Below are 15497 nucleotides of genomic sequence, written 5' to 3'. Positions count from 1 at the left end.
ATAAGCTTTTCTTGATTCAAAATGAATTTTTCTTGTGGCTTTTACTATTATCCCCCACCCCCCAAAAAAATCCTGAGGAAATATCTTGATTTGTTTATCACTGTAGTAATTTCAGAATTTTAAATGGAAATGGTCAAATTCTAGTTTAATAAATGATCTCTCCAACCAAATGGGATCTTATTGCAGTATATTTTGAAAACATCAATAGGATACTAATTGTACAAAAACCATTTAGTTCAGCCATCTGAAATCTATTTGCAGTTAGTTCATCAGACTGAAAAGGCAACCTAGAAACTTTACATCTTACATAATGTTTTTAAGAATTTGGATTATTTAGAATTTAAAAAAACTGAAAAAAGCTACTTTATCACTACTCTGTTTTCATCAATAACCAATACCCAATTGCCCCATTATTTCTGGGTGTGCGTCACCTGGAAAGGAAGTAAAATATGAATGAAAATATACTCTAGATTTCAGAGATCCCTTTTCAAGGAGAGTCTTGTGAAATTACCTTTTAAATACTAAACACTAACATTTTCCCCCCTCAAGTCAAACATGCCCTTTCGAGTGAACGCTTGTCAAAGCAAACCAGCAAAGAGTGACCTTTACCTGTCTGTTTTGAAAATTTTACACCTCAGCTTCACTGCACTTTTCACCTCATTAGATAAGACATATTTTTAATAATTTATGGATCCTTCATTTTAAACGATATGGACTTGTTTTCATGTAATTTTGTGTTTTTAAATTGGTCTTTTTGTTTTTTTAATAACCTGGTATTAAGTTCAAAGAAAAGCTTTGGAAACATTCTGGAGAACACCAGCGAGGAGCTTTCACATTTTAATTATGTAACGATTACCATAGCTTTGTTTGTATTCTATCAAAAGTTTCTGAATTTAGTATATTATGGCTCTTTGAAGAATATCATTTTAGGATGCCAACTAATCAACAGACAGCAGCTGTGTACATAACACTGAGAAATGTGTAACGTCTAATCTAATTGTGTAATGTTTGCATGGGACTTTAAAGACAATATATATCTCTTTTCCTTTAAAAAAAAAAAAGACACACAGTAATGGAAAAATCATACTTCAGTTCAGTCCTCCTCTTTTCAGCCTCTGATGAAGAATCCTATTTTAAGAAATTGATCAAGAAAGAAAAAAAAAAGAGTGCCACGATCCTGCCACCGTTCCTAACTAAAGCTCAAGTATTTATCTCCAATGTAATAAAATTAAACTCATTTTTCATGTGGATACTATTCCTGACCGGAAGATCAGACATTGAACCACCAGCAAAAGCTCTGAACGATCTAAAACAGATGAAGAATTAACCTTCACCTTTATCAAAAGAAGAACTTGATGTTGCCTAAGAAGCTCTTAGTTGAAAGATTCTCATTCAAATCTCAATATAATGAGGCTATTGTACGTAAAAAAAGATATAATTTCAATCTCCAAATATAGGGAAAAAAGTAAATATCCATGGATCTGTGTGCTTGATTTCTGAACAGATAAAGTTCTTTAAAAGGAAGCATAGCTATTAACACCTTGCCTGTTCTGTCTTCAGTGAAGCATTTCAATGTACCCAGTAAATGTTAGTTACAGAACCCTCTTTCCGGCCCTATTATATTGGTGATACAATTTTTAAAGCCAAGAATCATCTGGAATTAATTTTGCAAAGCATGCCTAGTTCTCACACAGCATGTCACTTTGAATCAAATAAAAGTGATAGGAAAACATAAAGTTGTGTTACCTGTATATGCGTTCGCTATCAGTTGAGTGATATGAGAACACAGCGCTACTTTTAATGTTTTTGCTGACAAACTGGTGCAAGGGTAATGTGGATCTGTTTAAAATGAATATAACCTTATTGTATAACATTTGGAATTTTCAAGCTCATAACCATATAAACGGTATTTAGGATTTTAGTACAGAACACTGCAGAATTGTCATAGCGCTGTTCCCGCTATTTTGCTGTTACTTAGTATGCTATCTGGGGACCTATGACATCTTCACTACCCTCTTCATATTGAAGGAAATATGATTCAGCATAGATTTAAAAAAAAGATATTGGGGGCTGCATGTATGACTTCCCAAATTCAATTTGAGGACAGATGGAGTCGATTAGGTTTTTCGGTCTGTGAAATACTGATCTCCAGCCAGAGTAAAGAGGCTTGAAATTTTTCAGCATGGCCAAATCCCATTTTGTCTAAATTAATAAAATTGCTGCTCTTTTTGTCTTTCCTTCTGTACATTTCTCTTATTTATGTGCTGTAATGTTAGCTTTTATTAAATAAAAATGAAAAATTAGCTATGATTCCCATGCAAATGTGTATATAACTTTTTATACTTCTGGAAAATCATGCTTATCTGTAATTTGGTTTTCAGTCTACTAGAAAGAGAAATGCTGTCACTTCACATGCATTATTTTGCAAGGCCTGAGGAAAAAATGACTAAAAGATCCAACTTTGGATAGGAGAATTCTCACTTACCCAAGATTTATACTGGGAAATTATCCCAATACTTCAGCAATAAAATTGGCTTGGCACTCAATTTTCTGGCTATTTGGAGAAAAAAAAAATCTACCTGTACCTTAAATAACTGGATATTTGAAACCAAAGCATATTTTATGACATGTATTAATCCTATGGGCCTGGCCTGAAAATATGTAACTAGTTAACCTTTAAATAGAAAACTTTCTGCCACATTTGTGAATTATACACAGTAGTGCATCAACACAAGAGATAATCATTTGGAGGCATCTCAAGTGGCAAGATTTAAAATTTTAGGTTCTTTAGGGTCAAACCATCCAAAAGACCTGGACGGTCTTTTCTACATTAGAAAGTCAATTACTGTTCTGCTGCACCTCTCTGAAGGTGGCCAGCCCTTCTGCCTATATTTCTGGAAAGGCCATTTTTCTCTAGCCCAAGCTGGAGAAAGTTTAAGTGATGATTATGGAATACCAAACAAGTGAATGAACTCTCAAACTTAAGTGATACTTTTTAAACATCTTCAGAGTTATGTTGCTTAAGCATATATCATTTTGAGAAAATATTTTTTAGTAACTACCACCTAATTTTTTTTGTCTGGGATACATTTCAATTGATTATTTTTTAACTTTGCTGGCTAGAAATTATAGTAGTGCTATATATTCCCCATCTAGAATCAGTCAGTCGTCTTTATTGAACATTTACTCTGTGCCAAGCACCATACCAGACACTTTGGAGGGTACAGTAGAGTTAGTTAGACATGGTGCCTGCCCTCAAGGAGTTTACAGTTTAGCTGGGGAGAGAGACACTAAAGTAAATTACAGGTAGGAGGAAGCAACAGAATTTAGATAGCTATATAAGTGCCAACTGGGGTAGTTATTTTATCGACTCCAAAGCAACCATATCTATGCCAGTGTCACTAAATGTATTATTCGATGGTGCCTCAGAAAAGATACTTTACCTATAGGTGGTAGCAGAAACTAAGCCAAAGTATATTTGTTCAAATTAAGAACTTTCTACCTACACTGGAAATTGTTTCAAAAGTTCATTTCCACTGATAGTACAAACCATTTCACAAATGAAATGATGAGAATGCAGCCCAACAAATTATTGCCATGTAAGAATATTTTCCAGGTAGAAAGCAGTTTTTTAGGCAAATGCTCAAGAATTTTGTTAAATTTCCATTGTTTAACATTCTCATGATATTCAAATCAAGGCCAGGTAATTACAATGATCACTTTCCAAGACATTTAGGAAATGTTATCGGTAAGCATCCCAGACTTCATCATTTTCAATTAAATTCAAGAATTCTGAGAACAACGAGAACATTTCAAGGTTCATGTTTCATTATAGGCTGTGGACAATCCATGATCAGAAATAACTGTTTCAGCTATAAGGATTTCAGAGCAGAGTCCTTTTGGATACAAGTTTTGGCGTGGTGTGATTATGACCTCTGAGAGGAAGATAAGTGCACAAGATTTCCTAGAACAAGGTTAACTTAAAAAAACAAAGGTATTCTGAATAGATTATGGAAAATAATATGTAGGAAACAGCACAGTGAATATTATAGCGCAAGACTGAACATCAGCTCAGCAGGAATAATAGATACTCTCTGCTCCTTGAATTATATTTCCCTATGGGGCTTTTTTCACCTTCAAACATCATCTCCCACCATTCTTATAGAGCTCTTTAGTAGTTGTGATTGAGGTGGGTAATTTTTATATTTTCAGTTTCAGACAGCAGAAAAGATCTCATCTCTATTTTGAGAGAGAGATGAGCTATTGGCTCAGCTCTTCTCTGCTCCTCCTATCTCCTTTTCTTCCATCTTGATTCTTCTGTCATACCAACACCTCTCTCCCCCATCCCAACAAAACTTCACCAAGCAAGTATATCTGTCTACCTACCAAACCATGCAATTTTGTCAATTGCTTCAAAGTCTCTCAAATGGACAGTCGATGATAATGATGGTGTAGGTTTAAAATCCAACGGGTTTAGCCTAATTAAGGAAACTTCAGTGTCATTCTGCCCCCAAAAGGCTTCTGAAAAATAGAAATTAGACAATTCTTGAGTGCCTCAGCCTCCACAGTATTTATGAGGTCCATTTTGCATCATCTCTCTTTTTAAGGTGCAGAATTAGGAGCTCTTTAAATATTCAGTTTTCCAGAGCTATTTTGATTTAGAAATGAGAGATTCAGGGCATAAGTCAGCACGATGAAGAGGAACAGTGCAGGCTTTGAAAATATCCTACGCTCAAAACTCTTATTTTAATTTTCCACTAATATCGGGTACTATTTTTTTTCTACTTCTCTTTGAACTGCATAAAGTGTGATATACCGTGCTCATCTTTGTATGGTATTACTATAGTTCAAAGTATTTCAGTCTTGGGGATGAGAACTAATGGAAAAAATTCTATAAAACTGAGAATTATGTGCCCCTCCTTTCTTCTCAGCTACACGATTTTAATCACTAAAATAAAGTAACTCCTTTTCAACTTGACAAATGCCACATTTAGGTCTTTTTCAATGTCTGCTGTTTTTGAGATCAAATTAAACTTGTCAAAGTAGTGTAGTTATATCAAACAGTGCTTTGCACATAGTAAGCACTTAAATGCCATTATTAGTATTATCAAAGTAGTTTTATCTTTCTAGCTTAGAGAAAACAGCTTCCTACTCAGGCACCACAATACTCTCCTAAAACTCAGAAACATGGAAATATTCCCACTAGATCTGCACCAAATGTGTGCCCACTTCCCAAACGCATATTATTTAATGTTTATTACAATTTTTACCTATGCGGTTACAATAAAATACACAAAAGCAATTTACAAATGTTTTGTTTTTTTAAAAAAACTCTTGCAACTCAATTAGCTTGGAGCGAAATGGAGTGATGTTTTACTGTATCATCTAGTATTGTTCAATGGACCTGCTTTTCAACAAATCCTTTCTGAGGGATTTACATGGTCTTTACTTTGGCAAAATAGTTTGTTACAAGTCTATCAGTTGAGCTTCACAACATCTCCAAGAAGTACATAAACTTAGTTGTCCCCAATCCACAAGTCTATAGAATGAAGAGGAAGTACTTTTCAAGACTTAGTCACATTAAACATTCTAGATTCTAAATAAAAATAAAAAAACTTTCTTGGTTCTTGCATATTAACTTTGTTCTGAAGACCACAAAAATAGTTGTTGGATATCAGGGCTACAACTATAACAGGACAGCTAAGGTTTTTTTTTATTGTTTGTGGTATTTGTTAAGCACTGACTATGTGTCAGGTACTGCTCTAAGCACTGGATTACCACAGTTGGTAGAGAAATCATGTATTTAGAGATCATCTCCATTATTGTATGTGATTTAGGTTAATGACTGCTATATCCATATAAGAATTTTGACAGGATTCCAAGAGAAGAGACCTAAATTTGGGGAAAATTTTGAACTGGAATACACTATCATGCCAAAAATTCCTTAACATGAGCCGCCAAATGAACTAATGCAGTTGAATAATCCAAACAGACTTTATAAAAAAAAAACTATGCACCCATTTTGAGTATCAAGAAAACCCTCAAACTACAATAAAATGTTATAATGTAGCCTATGCTAGATTAGGAACAGAAGAGTATTACTTCAGAGTAGAAATGTAGATATACATATTTGTGCCTTTTGTTTTCAAATATGGTATTTTTACCAGTGTGGTTGAAGAGACAGTGATCCTACATTTTCCACACTACAAACATAAGGGTTATCCTTTATGTTATGTCTACAGCTGTTATTTGCCAAGTTCAGTTCTGTTTTACCACTGCAACTCAGATTCACAATCTGATCAATGTCTTTTCTCAAAATATCTTGAAATAATCTCCAAGTAGACATGTACTTTGAAGTTTCTCAGATAAGGCCTCATCTAATTTACTTGTACTATGTTTTCTCTCTCAGCTTGATAGAACCCCATAATATGGGAAGCAAGTAATGGAGTGGTCATAAGAGGGAAAAATTAAATGTTTCCCCAATGATCTATTTAGAAACTGAAATAAAATACATGGAATTTAAGTTTGTCTTTTGTAACTACCACATATGGCCATACTTTAATAGGAAAAGATATTTTATATAAACTATGCCTCAGAGACATTTTATCACCACATGGGCAGAATTAAATGAAAGAGTATTGTAGCTCTGAATACTTCTGTATTAGTTAACCTTTTATGATCAATAGTTTAAACCTTAAAGCACTTAAAGACTTGAATTATTGGAGTTCCAATACAAACTGAAATGTATTTGAACTCCTTTTACTCCTGCCCCAGTGGTAAAAGAATTTAGGCTTTTCTACTAAAACTGATAAGTATATTTCTGTTCTTTTTGCCTTGTTGTTTTCAATTCACATGTGGTAGGTATATGGTGCTTAAGATTTTGATTACACACTGAACAGAAGAGTTGCATGTTGCCTTACAGATTTTATGCTGTGTATTTCTCCTTTACAGTTCTTCTTCTTTCATTATAGGAATCTCCATATGTTATGTTCAAGAAAAACCATGAAATGTTTGAGGGGAATGACAAGTATGAAGGCTACTGTGTAGATCTTGCATCTGAAATTGCAAAACATATTGGTATCAAATACAAAATTGCCATTGTTCCCGATGGAAAATACGGAGCAAGGGATGCAGAGACAAAGATCTGGAATGGGATGGTGGGAGAACTAGTTTATGGGGTAAGTAAATCTGTTTTTAAAAGAATTTAACTGTTTATAAACCTAATCGCTGTTAAAATCTGCTTCAAATTACTGGAGAGGGTGAAGTTCATATCGACAAGTTTTTCAAAAGCTACATGTATTTGCAGCTGCCATGTTTAGCTGCTTCTTTGTTTTCATTAATAACAAAATCAATACAAATAGAGTTTTTCATATTTATATTTTCTCAATAAGACTATTATTGTGGGTTGTTGATAAGTTCCCAGTTATATTACTGAAATTTTTGAAACTAAAAGTGGATACTCATTTTAGTTTGATTCTGTGAGGCCATGTTTTATAAAACACTTTGTAAGAGCTGCAAAAGGAACTTAGCTATAACGTAAGTAATTTTTTTTGATTGATTGATTCATTAATTTTATTCAACTGTATTTATAGAGTACTTACTGTGTACACAGCACTGTATTAAATGCTTGGGAAAGTACAATATAACAATAAACACACACATTCCCAGCCCACAATGAGCTCACAGTCTAGAGGGACATATGGACACCAATATAAACTACATATAGGTACATAGGTTTTGGGGGGCTGGTGGGGGGGAGATGAATAAAGGGAGCCAGTCAGGGTGATGCAGAAGGGAGTGGGAGAAGAAGAAAGGAAGGATTAATCAGGGAAGGCCTCTTGGAGGAGACAGGCCTTCAATAAGGCTTTGAAGGAGGGGAAGAGTAACTCAGATTTGAGGAGGGAGGTCATTCCAGGCCAGAGGGAGGAGGTGGGCTAGGGGTCAGCAGTGAGATAGACGAGATTGAGGTACACTGAGTAGGTTAGCACTAGAAGAGCAAAGTGGAAGATGCAAGTTCATTCATTCAATCGCATTTATTGAGCACTTACTGTGTGCAGAGCACTGTACTAAGTGCTTGGGAAGTACAAGTTGGCAACATACAGAGATGGACCCTACCCAACAGCAGGCTCACAGTCTAGAAGGGGGAGACAGACAACAGAACAAAACATATTAACAAAATAAAATAGAACAGTAAATATGTACAAGTAAAATAAATAGAGTAATAAATCTGTACAAACATATACAGGTGCTGTGGGGAGGGGAAGGAGGTACGGTGGGGGGATGGGGAGGGGGAGAGGAAGGAGGGGGCTCAGTCTGGGAAGGCCTCCTGGAGGAGGTGAGCTCTCAGTAGGGCTTTGAAGGGAGGAAGAGAGCTTGCTTGGCGGATGTGTGAAGGGAGGGCATTCCAGGCCAGGGGGAGGATGTGGGCCGGCGGTCGATGGTGGGACAGGCGAGAACGAGGCCCAGTGAGGAGTTTAGCGGCAGAGGAGCGGAGGGTGCGGGCTGGGCTGGAGAAGGAGAGAAGGGAGCTGAGGTAGGAGGGGGCGAGGTGATGGACAGCCTTGAAGCCGAGAGTGAGGAGTTTTTGCCTGATGCGTCGGTTGATTGGTAGCCACTGGAGATTTTTGAGGAGGGGAGTAACATGCCCAGAGCGTTTCTGCACAAAGATGATCCAGGCAGCAGCATGAAGTATAGAAACATAGTATAGTGAAGTTAATCAGGTTGGAAATAGTCCTTGTCCCACATGGAGCTCACAGGATTAGTCTCCATTTTACAAATTTAATAATAATAATTATGGCATTTATTAAGCACTTACTATGTGCAAAGCACTGTTCTAAGCACTGGGGAGGTTACAAGGTGATCAGGTTGTTCCACAGGGGGTTCACAGTCTTAATCCCCATGCAACTGAGGCACAGAGAAGTGATTTGCCCAAGGCGTCACCACAGACAAGTGATCGAGCCTGGATTAGAATGCTGGTCCTTCTCCCTTCCAGGCCTATGCTCTGTCCACTAAACCTCCCTGCTTCTCTGATTTCTCCCTTATGGTGTCTTTCATCTCTTAATTTTCCACTATCCTTATCCAGTACTTGTCCCTCTCTCCTGCTCTTTTCCTTTTATTTTCTCCTCTGATTCACTGTGCCTCTCTTTTTCCCCCCCTTTGCCCCATATTTCCCCTTGTTGCTGCTCATTTTCCTGCTTTCCACATTCACCTCCAGGCATCTCCTTTTGCACCTACTTCTCTCCACACTCATCGTGGCTCAGTGGAAAGAGCACGGGCTTGGGAGTCGGAGGTCATGGGTTCTAATCCCGGCTCTGCCGCTTAGCTGTGTGACTTTGGGCAAGTCACAACTTCTCTGTGCCTCAGTTACCTCATCTGTAAAATGGGGATTAAGACTGTGAACCCCATGTGGGACAACCTGATCACCTTGTAACCTCCCAGCGCTTAGAACAGTGTCTTGCACAAAGTATGCACTTAAATGCCATTATTATTATTATTATCTACACAAATTAGCTCAAATTCGCAAACATACACCCACTCCCAGGACCAGTAAAACATGCAAAACCAACCTAACAAGTTCTGAGGCAAATTAAACATTCAGGATGAGTGACTTGGTGAACTATATTAATGAAAGTTTTTAACGTACGTCTCCCTGTCTATGCTCTCTTTCAGAAAGCAGAGATCGCCATCGCCCCTCTGACAATCACTTTGGTCCGTGAAGAGGTCATTGACTTTTCCAAACCTTTTATGAGTTTGGGTATATCCATTATGATCAAAAAACCCCAGAAATCTAAACCAGGTGTCTTCTCCTTCCTGGATCCTTTGGCCTACGAGATCTGGATGTGCATAGTTTTTGCCTATATTGGGGTCAGCGTGGTGCTGTTTCTGGTTAGCCGCTTTAGCCCTTATGAGTGGCACACAGAAGAACCAGAGGATGGAAAGGAAGGACTAAGTGACCAGCCTCCTAATGAGTTCGGCATTTTTAACAGCCTCTGGTTTTCCCTGGGTGCCTTCATGCAGCAAGGATGTGATATTTCGCCAAGGTTGGTATCAGACCTCCTGGTTTCTCATAGTCTGTTTCCACCTGAGATCAAGACTCATGCAGTTTGGATCATTTCATCAGTCAGTGCTAGTTACTGAACACTTACACTGTGCAGAGCACTGGACTAAGCACTTGGGAGAGATTAAAATAAATTACAGATAGAGGAAATGGCAGATTATAAGGATAGGTGCATTCAAGATATGGATTGAATAGTGTGTTTTTTTTAAGAAAAATTATCCAGGCAGCAGAGTGAAGTAGGGACTGGAGCAGAGAGAAACAGGAGACAGGAAGGTCAGCCAAGAAGACTGGGATATGACATGTATTTGTTTCCTTATGGTAATTTGGGAGGAAGAGAAAATGGTAGATTCTAGAGATTTTTGTGAAGGTAGAACTGACAGGATTTGGAGACGGACTATGTGGTTCTAATGAAAGAGATGAGTTGAGAATAACATGTTTACACTCTTGTGAGAAGGTGAATGGCAGAGTTGTCTACAGAGATGATAAAGTTTTGGGGAGGTCAGGGTTTGGATGGGAAGATAAGGAGTTTTGCTTTGGATAAAATTACCGTAAGGTGTCAGCAGGACTCTCAGTTGAGATGTTCTGAAGGCAGAAGGAAATGTGAGATAGCACCGAAGGAGAAAGGACAGGGCAGGAGAGGTAGGTTTGGGAGTTATATGCCAAAGAGATGGTAATTGAAGCCATAGGAGTGATTGAATTCTCCAAGGAGATAGAAGGGAACCAAAAATTAAGCCCTGAGGGACTGTCATATTTATGGGGCAGGAGACAGAAGAGGAGCTAGCAAAAGCTCCTGAGAAGGAGCAACCAGAGAGATAGGAGAAGAACTAGGAGAGGGCAGATTAGATAGTGTTTCCAGGAGAAGGGGATAGTCCACAGTGTCAAAGAGAGCTGAAAAAAGGTCAAGGAGGATTAAGATGAAAAAAAGGCCATGTTAGACGGGCATTTTTCAAAACATTTAAGATGTATAGTTTGAGAGATCATATTGAGGTAATTTTATTTTGTGAAAAGTCATGAATCAAAATTCTTCTTTCTCAATAGATAAGTAACTTCTGCAAACCATCCTGACTGTCAAAGTCAGTCTTAGTATTTATTTAAATGGCTTTTACAAATGGACCCTGAAGACTTATAAACATGTGCTTCCTTCTTGGGACTGAAAATAGATTTTTTCCAAGTAGAAAGGTGGTAAGGTAAAAGTAAAATTCTCATCTCAGCGGACTGTAAGGGAGGTGTTTGTCATAAAGTTACATACGCAGTGAATCTGGACCATTTTCCATTCACAGTACCAGCTGTTCTGCCTACATAGTATTCCCTCTATGAGAAAAATGTAAAGGGAAGAAATCTACGTTTCCATATCCTCCACATTCCAGAGTAGAGCCAGGAAGGATGTTAATAATAATAATAATAATAATGATGGCATTTGTTAAGTGCTTACTATGCACAAAGCACTGTTCTGAGCACTGGGGAGGATACAAGGTGATCAGATTGTCCCACGTGGGGCTCACAGTCTTCATCCCCATTTTACAGATGAGGTAACAAGCACAGAGAAGTTAAGCGACCTGCCCAAGGTCACACAGCTGACAATTGGTGGAACCAGGATTTGAACCCATGACCTCTGACTCCCAAGCTCGTGCTCTTTCCATTGAGCCACGGTGCTTCTCCTAGTTAGTTCTCCAAGAGGGAATAAATGATTTCAACATGCAGAAGAAGCAGAAACTGCACTTTCTGCTCTTCTCCCATTCAGCACTACCTCTAGAAAGAAGTGAGAATTTGGTGGGGAGAACCCATCTCTGCCATATGCTTGCTGGGTGGCCTTGGGCAAGTCACTGAACTTTCCTGTTTCTCAGTTTCCTCATCTATAAAGTTATTCATTCAATCTTATTTATTAAGCACGTACTGTGTGCAGAGCACAGCACTAAGTACTTAGGAAAGTACAATACAATAATAAACATTGACAACCCAAGTGTGCAGTTTGGGTTGTAGAAGGAGTGTTGTTCTCCCTCCCCCTTACACTTTGAGATCCTTGGGGGCCAGTGACTGTGTGTGACCCGACTGCACTGTTGCTATCATAGTGTTAGTAAAGACATTCATTCATTCAGTGAATGAAGTAGCAGCAGCAAGAGCATGAGCTTTGGAGTCAGAGGTCATGGGTTCAAATCCCAGCTCCTCCAATTGTCAGCTGTGTGACTTTGGGCAAGTCACTTCACTTCTCTGGGCCTCAGTTACCTCATCTGTAAAATGGGGATTAATACTGTGAGCCCCCCCGTGGGACAATCTGATCACCTTGTAACCTCCCCAGTGCTTAGAACAGTGCTTTGCACATAGTAAGTGCTTAATAAATGCCATTTTTATTATTATAGTCAATCATATTTGAGTGCTTAATTGTGTGCAGAACACTGAATTAAGCGCTTGGAAAGTACAATAAAGAGACACAATCCCTGCCCACAGTAGGCTTACAGTCTGAAGGTGTGGGGGGTGACATCAAAACAAGCAGGCATCAATACAAATAGAATTACGGATATATACGTAAGTGCTGTGGGGCGGGGTGGGGAAGAGCAAAGGGAGTGAGTGGAGGTGATGTGGAATGGAGGGGGAGCTGAGGAAAAGGGGGCTTAGTCCTTAGCACATAGTGTAAGCTTTCATTATAATCAACATAAATCATTCAGATACTTATGTTCAGAAACATGTGAGTGCTTGCACTTAACGATTGTGAATGTTCTAGTTTTATTTCAGCACTATAGAGGAAGCCAATTTATGTTTTACTGCTTGCGATGCAATATTAAACAAAGCAAGTAGGAGCCCCATCTATGGTAAAGGGCATTAAAGATAAATCAGGGAAAGGGTGAAATTCGAAAAAGTAGTCAAAATTCCAGATGGGTGCTACCTGTTTAATATGGATGCTGAAAATCTCCCTCTTTTCCTGGCCTGAGAAATCAGAAAATATGTGTCATCCTATTCATGTTCAGATCCCTCTCAGGTCGCATTGTTGGAGGTGTATGGTGGTTCTTTACGCTCATCATCATCTCATCGTACACTGCTAACCTCGCTGCTTTCTTGACTGTTGAGAGAATGGTCTCCCCAATAGAAAGCGCTGAAGATCTGGCCAAACAAACTGAAATTGCGTACGGAACCCTGGACTCAGGATCAACAAAAGAATTCTTCAGAGTAAGTGGAGAGATGGGCCCAGTCAAATGTTTAGAACTCAGAAATGCTCCTACCCTTAACAAATAATTACACTGTAGTGGGTAGTTATTACATGGATGACTAATGTTTACTTGAATGCATTACTTCTTGGAATTTGTCATTGCAATTTATAGAAGTTCACTGATCTTCTAGACCGTAATCTCACTATGGCCAGGGAATGTATCCGCTAATTCTGTTGTATGGTACGCTCCCAAGCGCTTAGTGCGGTGTTCTGCACGAGGTAAGTGCTTAATAAATATCATTGACTGATTCACTGATTGATCTTTCTGAGTTAGGCAGGGGATCTTTCCTATGGGATAGAGAGGAACTCATGAAAAAGTCCTTCATCTCCAACTCCTGAAGCAATAACCAGGATTGACACTATTACTCTATTTATTTATTTATTTGTACATATCTATTCTATTTATTTTATTTTGTTAGTATGTTTGGTTTTATTCTCTGTCTCCCCCTTTTAGACTGTGAGCCCACTGTTGGGTAGGGACTGTCTCTATATGTTACCAATTTGTACTTCCCAAGCGCTTAGTACAGTGCTCTGCACATAGTAAGCGCTCAATAAATACGATTGATGATGATGATGACACTATTTCTGTAATGAGTCTGGTGGGGTTAGCTTAATCTAAGGGTTTGAATGTGCATTCTTAGACTGAGAGAATGTCAAAAGCCGGTTATGGGAAAGAAACATCGAAAAGCTATGTCTTTTGGGAAAACATAATTTGGGTCTTGAAGCCTTAAATATCACAGTGTTATAGAATTGTTTAGCAGTGGGTTTACACCCATTAAAACACATTTCAAGCTAAACTGGCATCCCAGGGGGCAATATGAAAGCCGTTTGCCATGAAGTTATATAGGCTATGAATCTGGCCATTTTGACCTGCATGGCAACACATATTTTATGTCATTTAGGTGGTGGGGGATTCCTTCTTCAAGAACATAAAAGGCAGAACATACTGAATTCCTATGACTCTCTAGGAATTCTACTAATTTTTAGTCCTCAGTTACTACCCAAGTGTGGCAAAATTGAAGTTTAATTCTTCTTAACCTTGAAGGGGACATAATTTCAGCTCTATGGGGCAGCAAGGGGCAAAGAAAAGAAGCAGTGTGGTTTAGTGAAAAGATCCTGGGCTTGGGAGCCAGAGGACGTGGGTTCTAATCCCAGCTCTGCCACTTGTCTGCTGTGTGACCTTGGACAAACCACTTCATTTCTCTGGGCCTCAGTGACCTCATCTGGAAAATGGGGATGAAGACAGGGCCCCATAAGGGACAACCTGATTAGCTTGTATCTACCTGTAAAGAAGCAGCGTGGCTCAGTGGAAAGAGCACGGGCTTTGGAGTCGGGGGTCATGGGTTTGAATCCTGGCTCTGCCAATTGTCAGCTGTGTGACTTTGGGCAAGTCACTTAACTTCTCTGTGCCTCAGTTCCCTCATCTGTAAAATGGGGATTAAGACTGAGCCTCCGTGGGACAACCTGATCTCCTTGTAACCTCCCCAGTGCTTAGAACAGTGCTTTGCACGTAGTAAGCGCTTAATAAATGCCATTATTATTATTACCCCGGTGCTTAGAACAGTGCTTGGCACATAGTAAACTCTTAACAAATACCATAATTATTACTATATTATGAAATTTACAGCTATCACCACTTTTCTGAACATATCCCAAACTCACCTACTTTGACTTAGATTTTTAACTGGGGAAAGTCTGTTAAAACACAAATATTTTCAGGAAAACAAAGGAATAGTGTTGGACATTTTGTGACTAGAAATATTTGCCTGATAACAGACAATGAAAATATTTAATTATAGGAATGCATTTTCCAACTTATGTTAGACAAACATTAAACGTTGGAATAAGTTCATTTATATTTACTCTTCCAAGTAAAAGTATTTGTATATACTCTTCATTCATTTGCATTTAGATCATGCATGTCTTTTTTCAGTTTGGAAAGTGAAATACAACACAGTTCAACTTAATTTTCAGCCAACCACATGTCAATACTATTGTATTTTAAATGTATACTCTACTAAGAGAACGTTTCGCTTTATAAGAGAAGGTTTTTAGAGAGCAATCAAATACCTCATAAATAAAACCCAAAATCAGTCACCGGCTAGTGGCTGATTTGAGGTTTTATCACAAGGATTTTTAGTCACAAGAATCAGGTATTAGTTAATGGTTTTTAATCAAGCACTTTCTCTGTGCAGAGCACTGTACTAAGCATCTTGGAAAGTATCAGAGATTATAGTA

General features: G+C 38.3%; 1 protein-coding gene across 9 annotated transcripts in view; it reads left to right on the top strand.

The window, feature by feature from the left end:
* GRIA4 (glutamate ionotropic receptor AMPA type subunit 4) overlaps positions 1–15497 on the top strand; it is a 254375-nt gene that overhangs the window by 200890 nt on the left and 37988 nt on the right. For 8 of the 9 annotated variants that reach the window (XM_038762187.1, XM_038762188.1, XM_038762191.1 and 5 more), the window contains 3 exons: positions 6972–7178; positions 9670–10040; positions 13021–13219. In XM_038762187.1, the coding sequence (XP_038618115.1) occupies positions 6972–7178; positions 9670–10040; positions 13021–13219 (777 nt within the window). Of the gene's footprint in view, positions 1–1112; positions 1154–6971; positions 7179–9669; positions 10041–13020; positions 13220–15497 lie in introns of those variants that run through there. The other variant, XM_038762195.1, reaches the window with a different exon arrangement.

The sequence above is a fragment of the Tachyglossus aculeatus genome, chromosome 20 (assembly GCF_015852505.1).
Source record: "Tachyglossus aculeatus isolate mTacAcu1 chromosome 20, mTacAcu1.pri, whole genome shotgun sequence".
Classification (NCBI taxonomy): Eukaryota; Metazoa; Chordata; class Mammalia; order Monotremata; family Tachyglossidae; genus Tachyglossus; species Tachyglossus aculeatus.
This window is presented reverse-complemented; position numbering and strand designations above follow the sequence as displayed.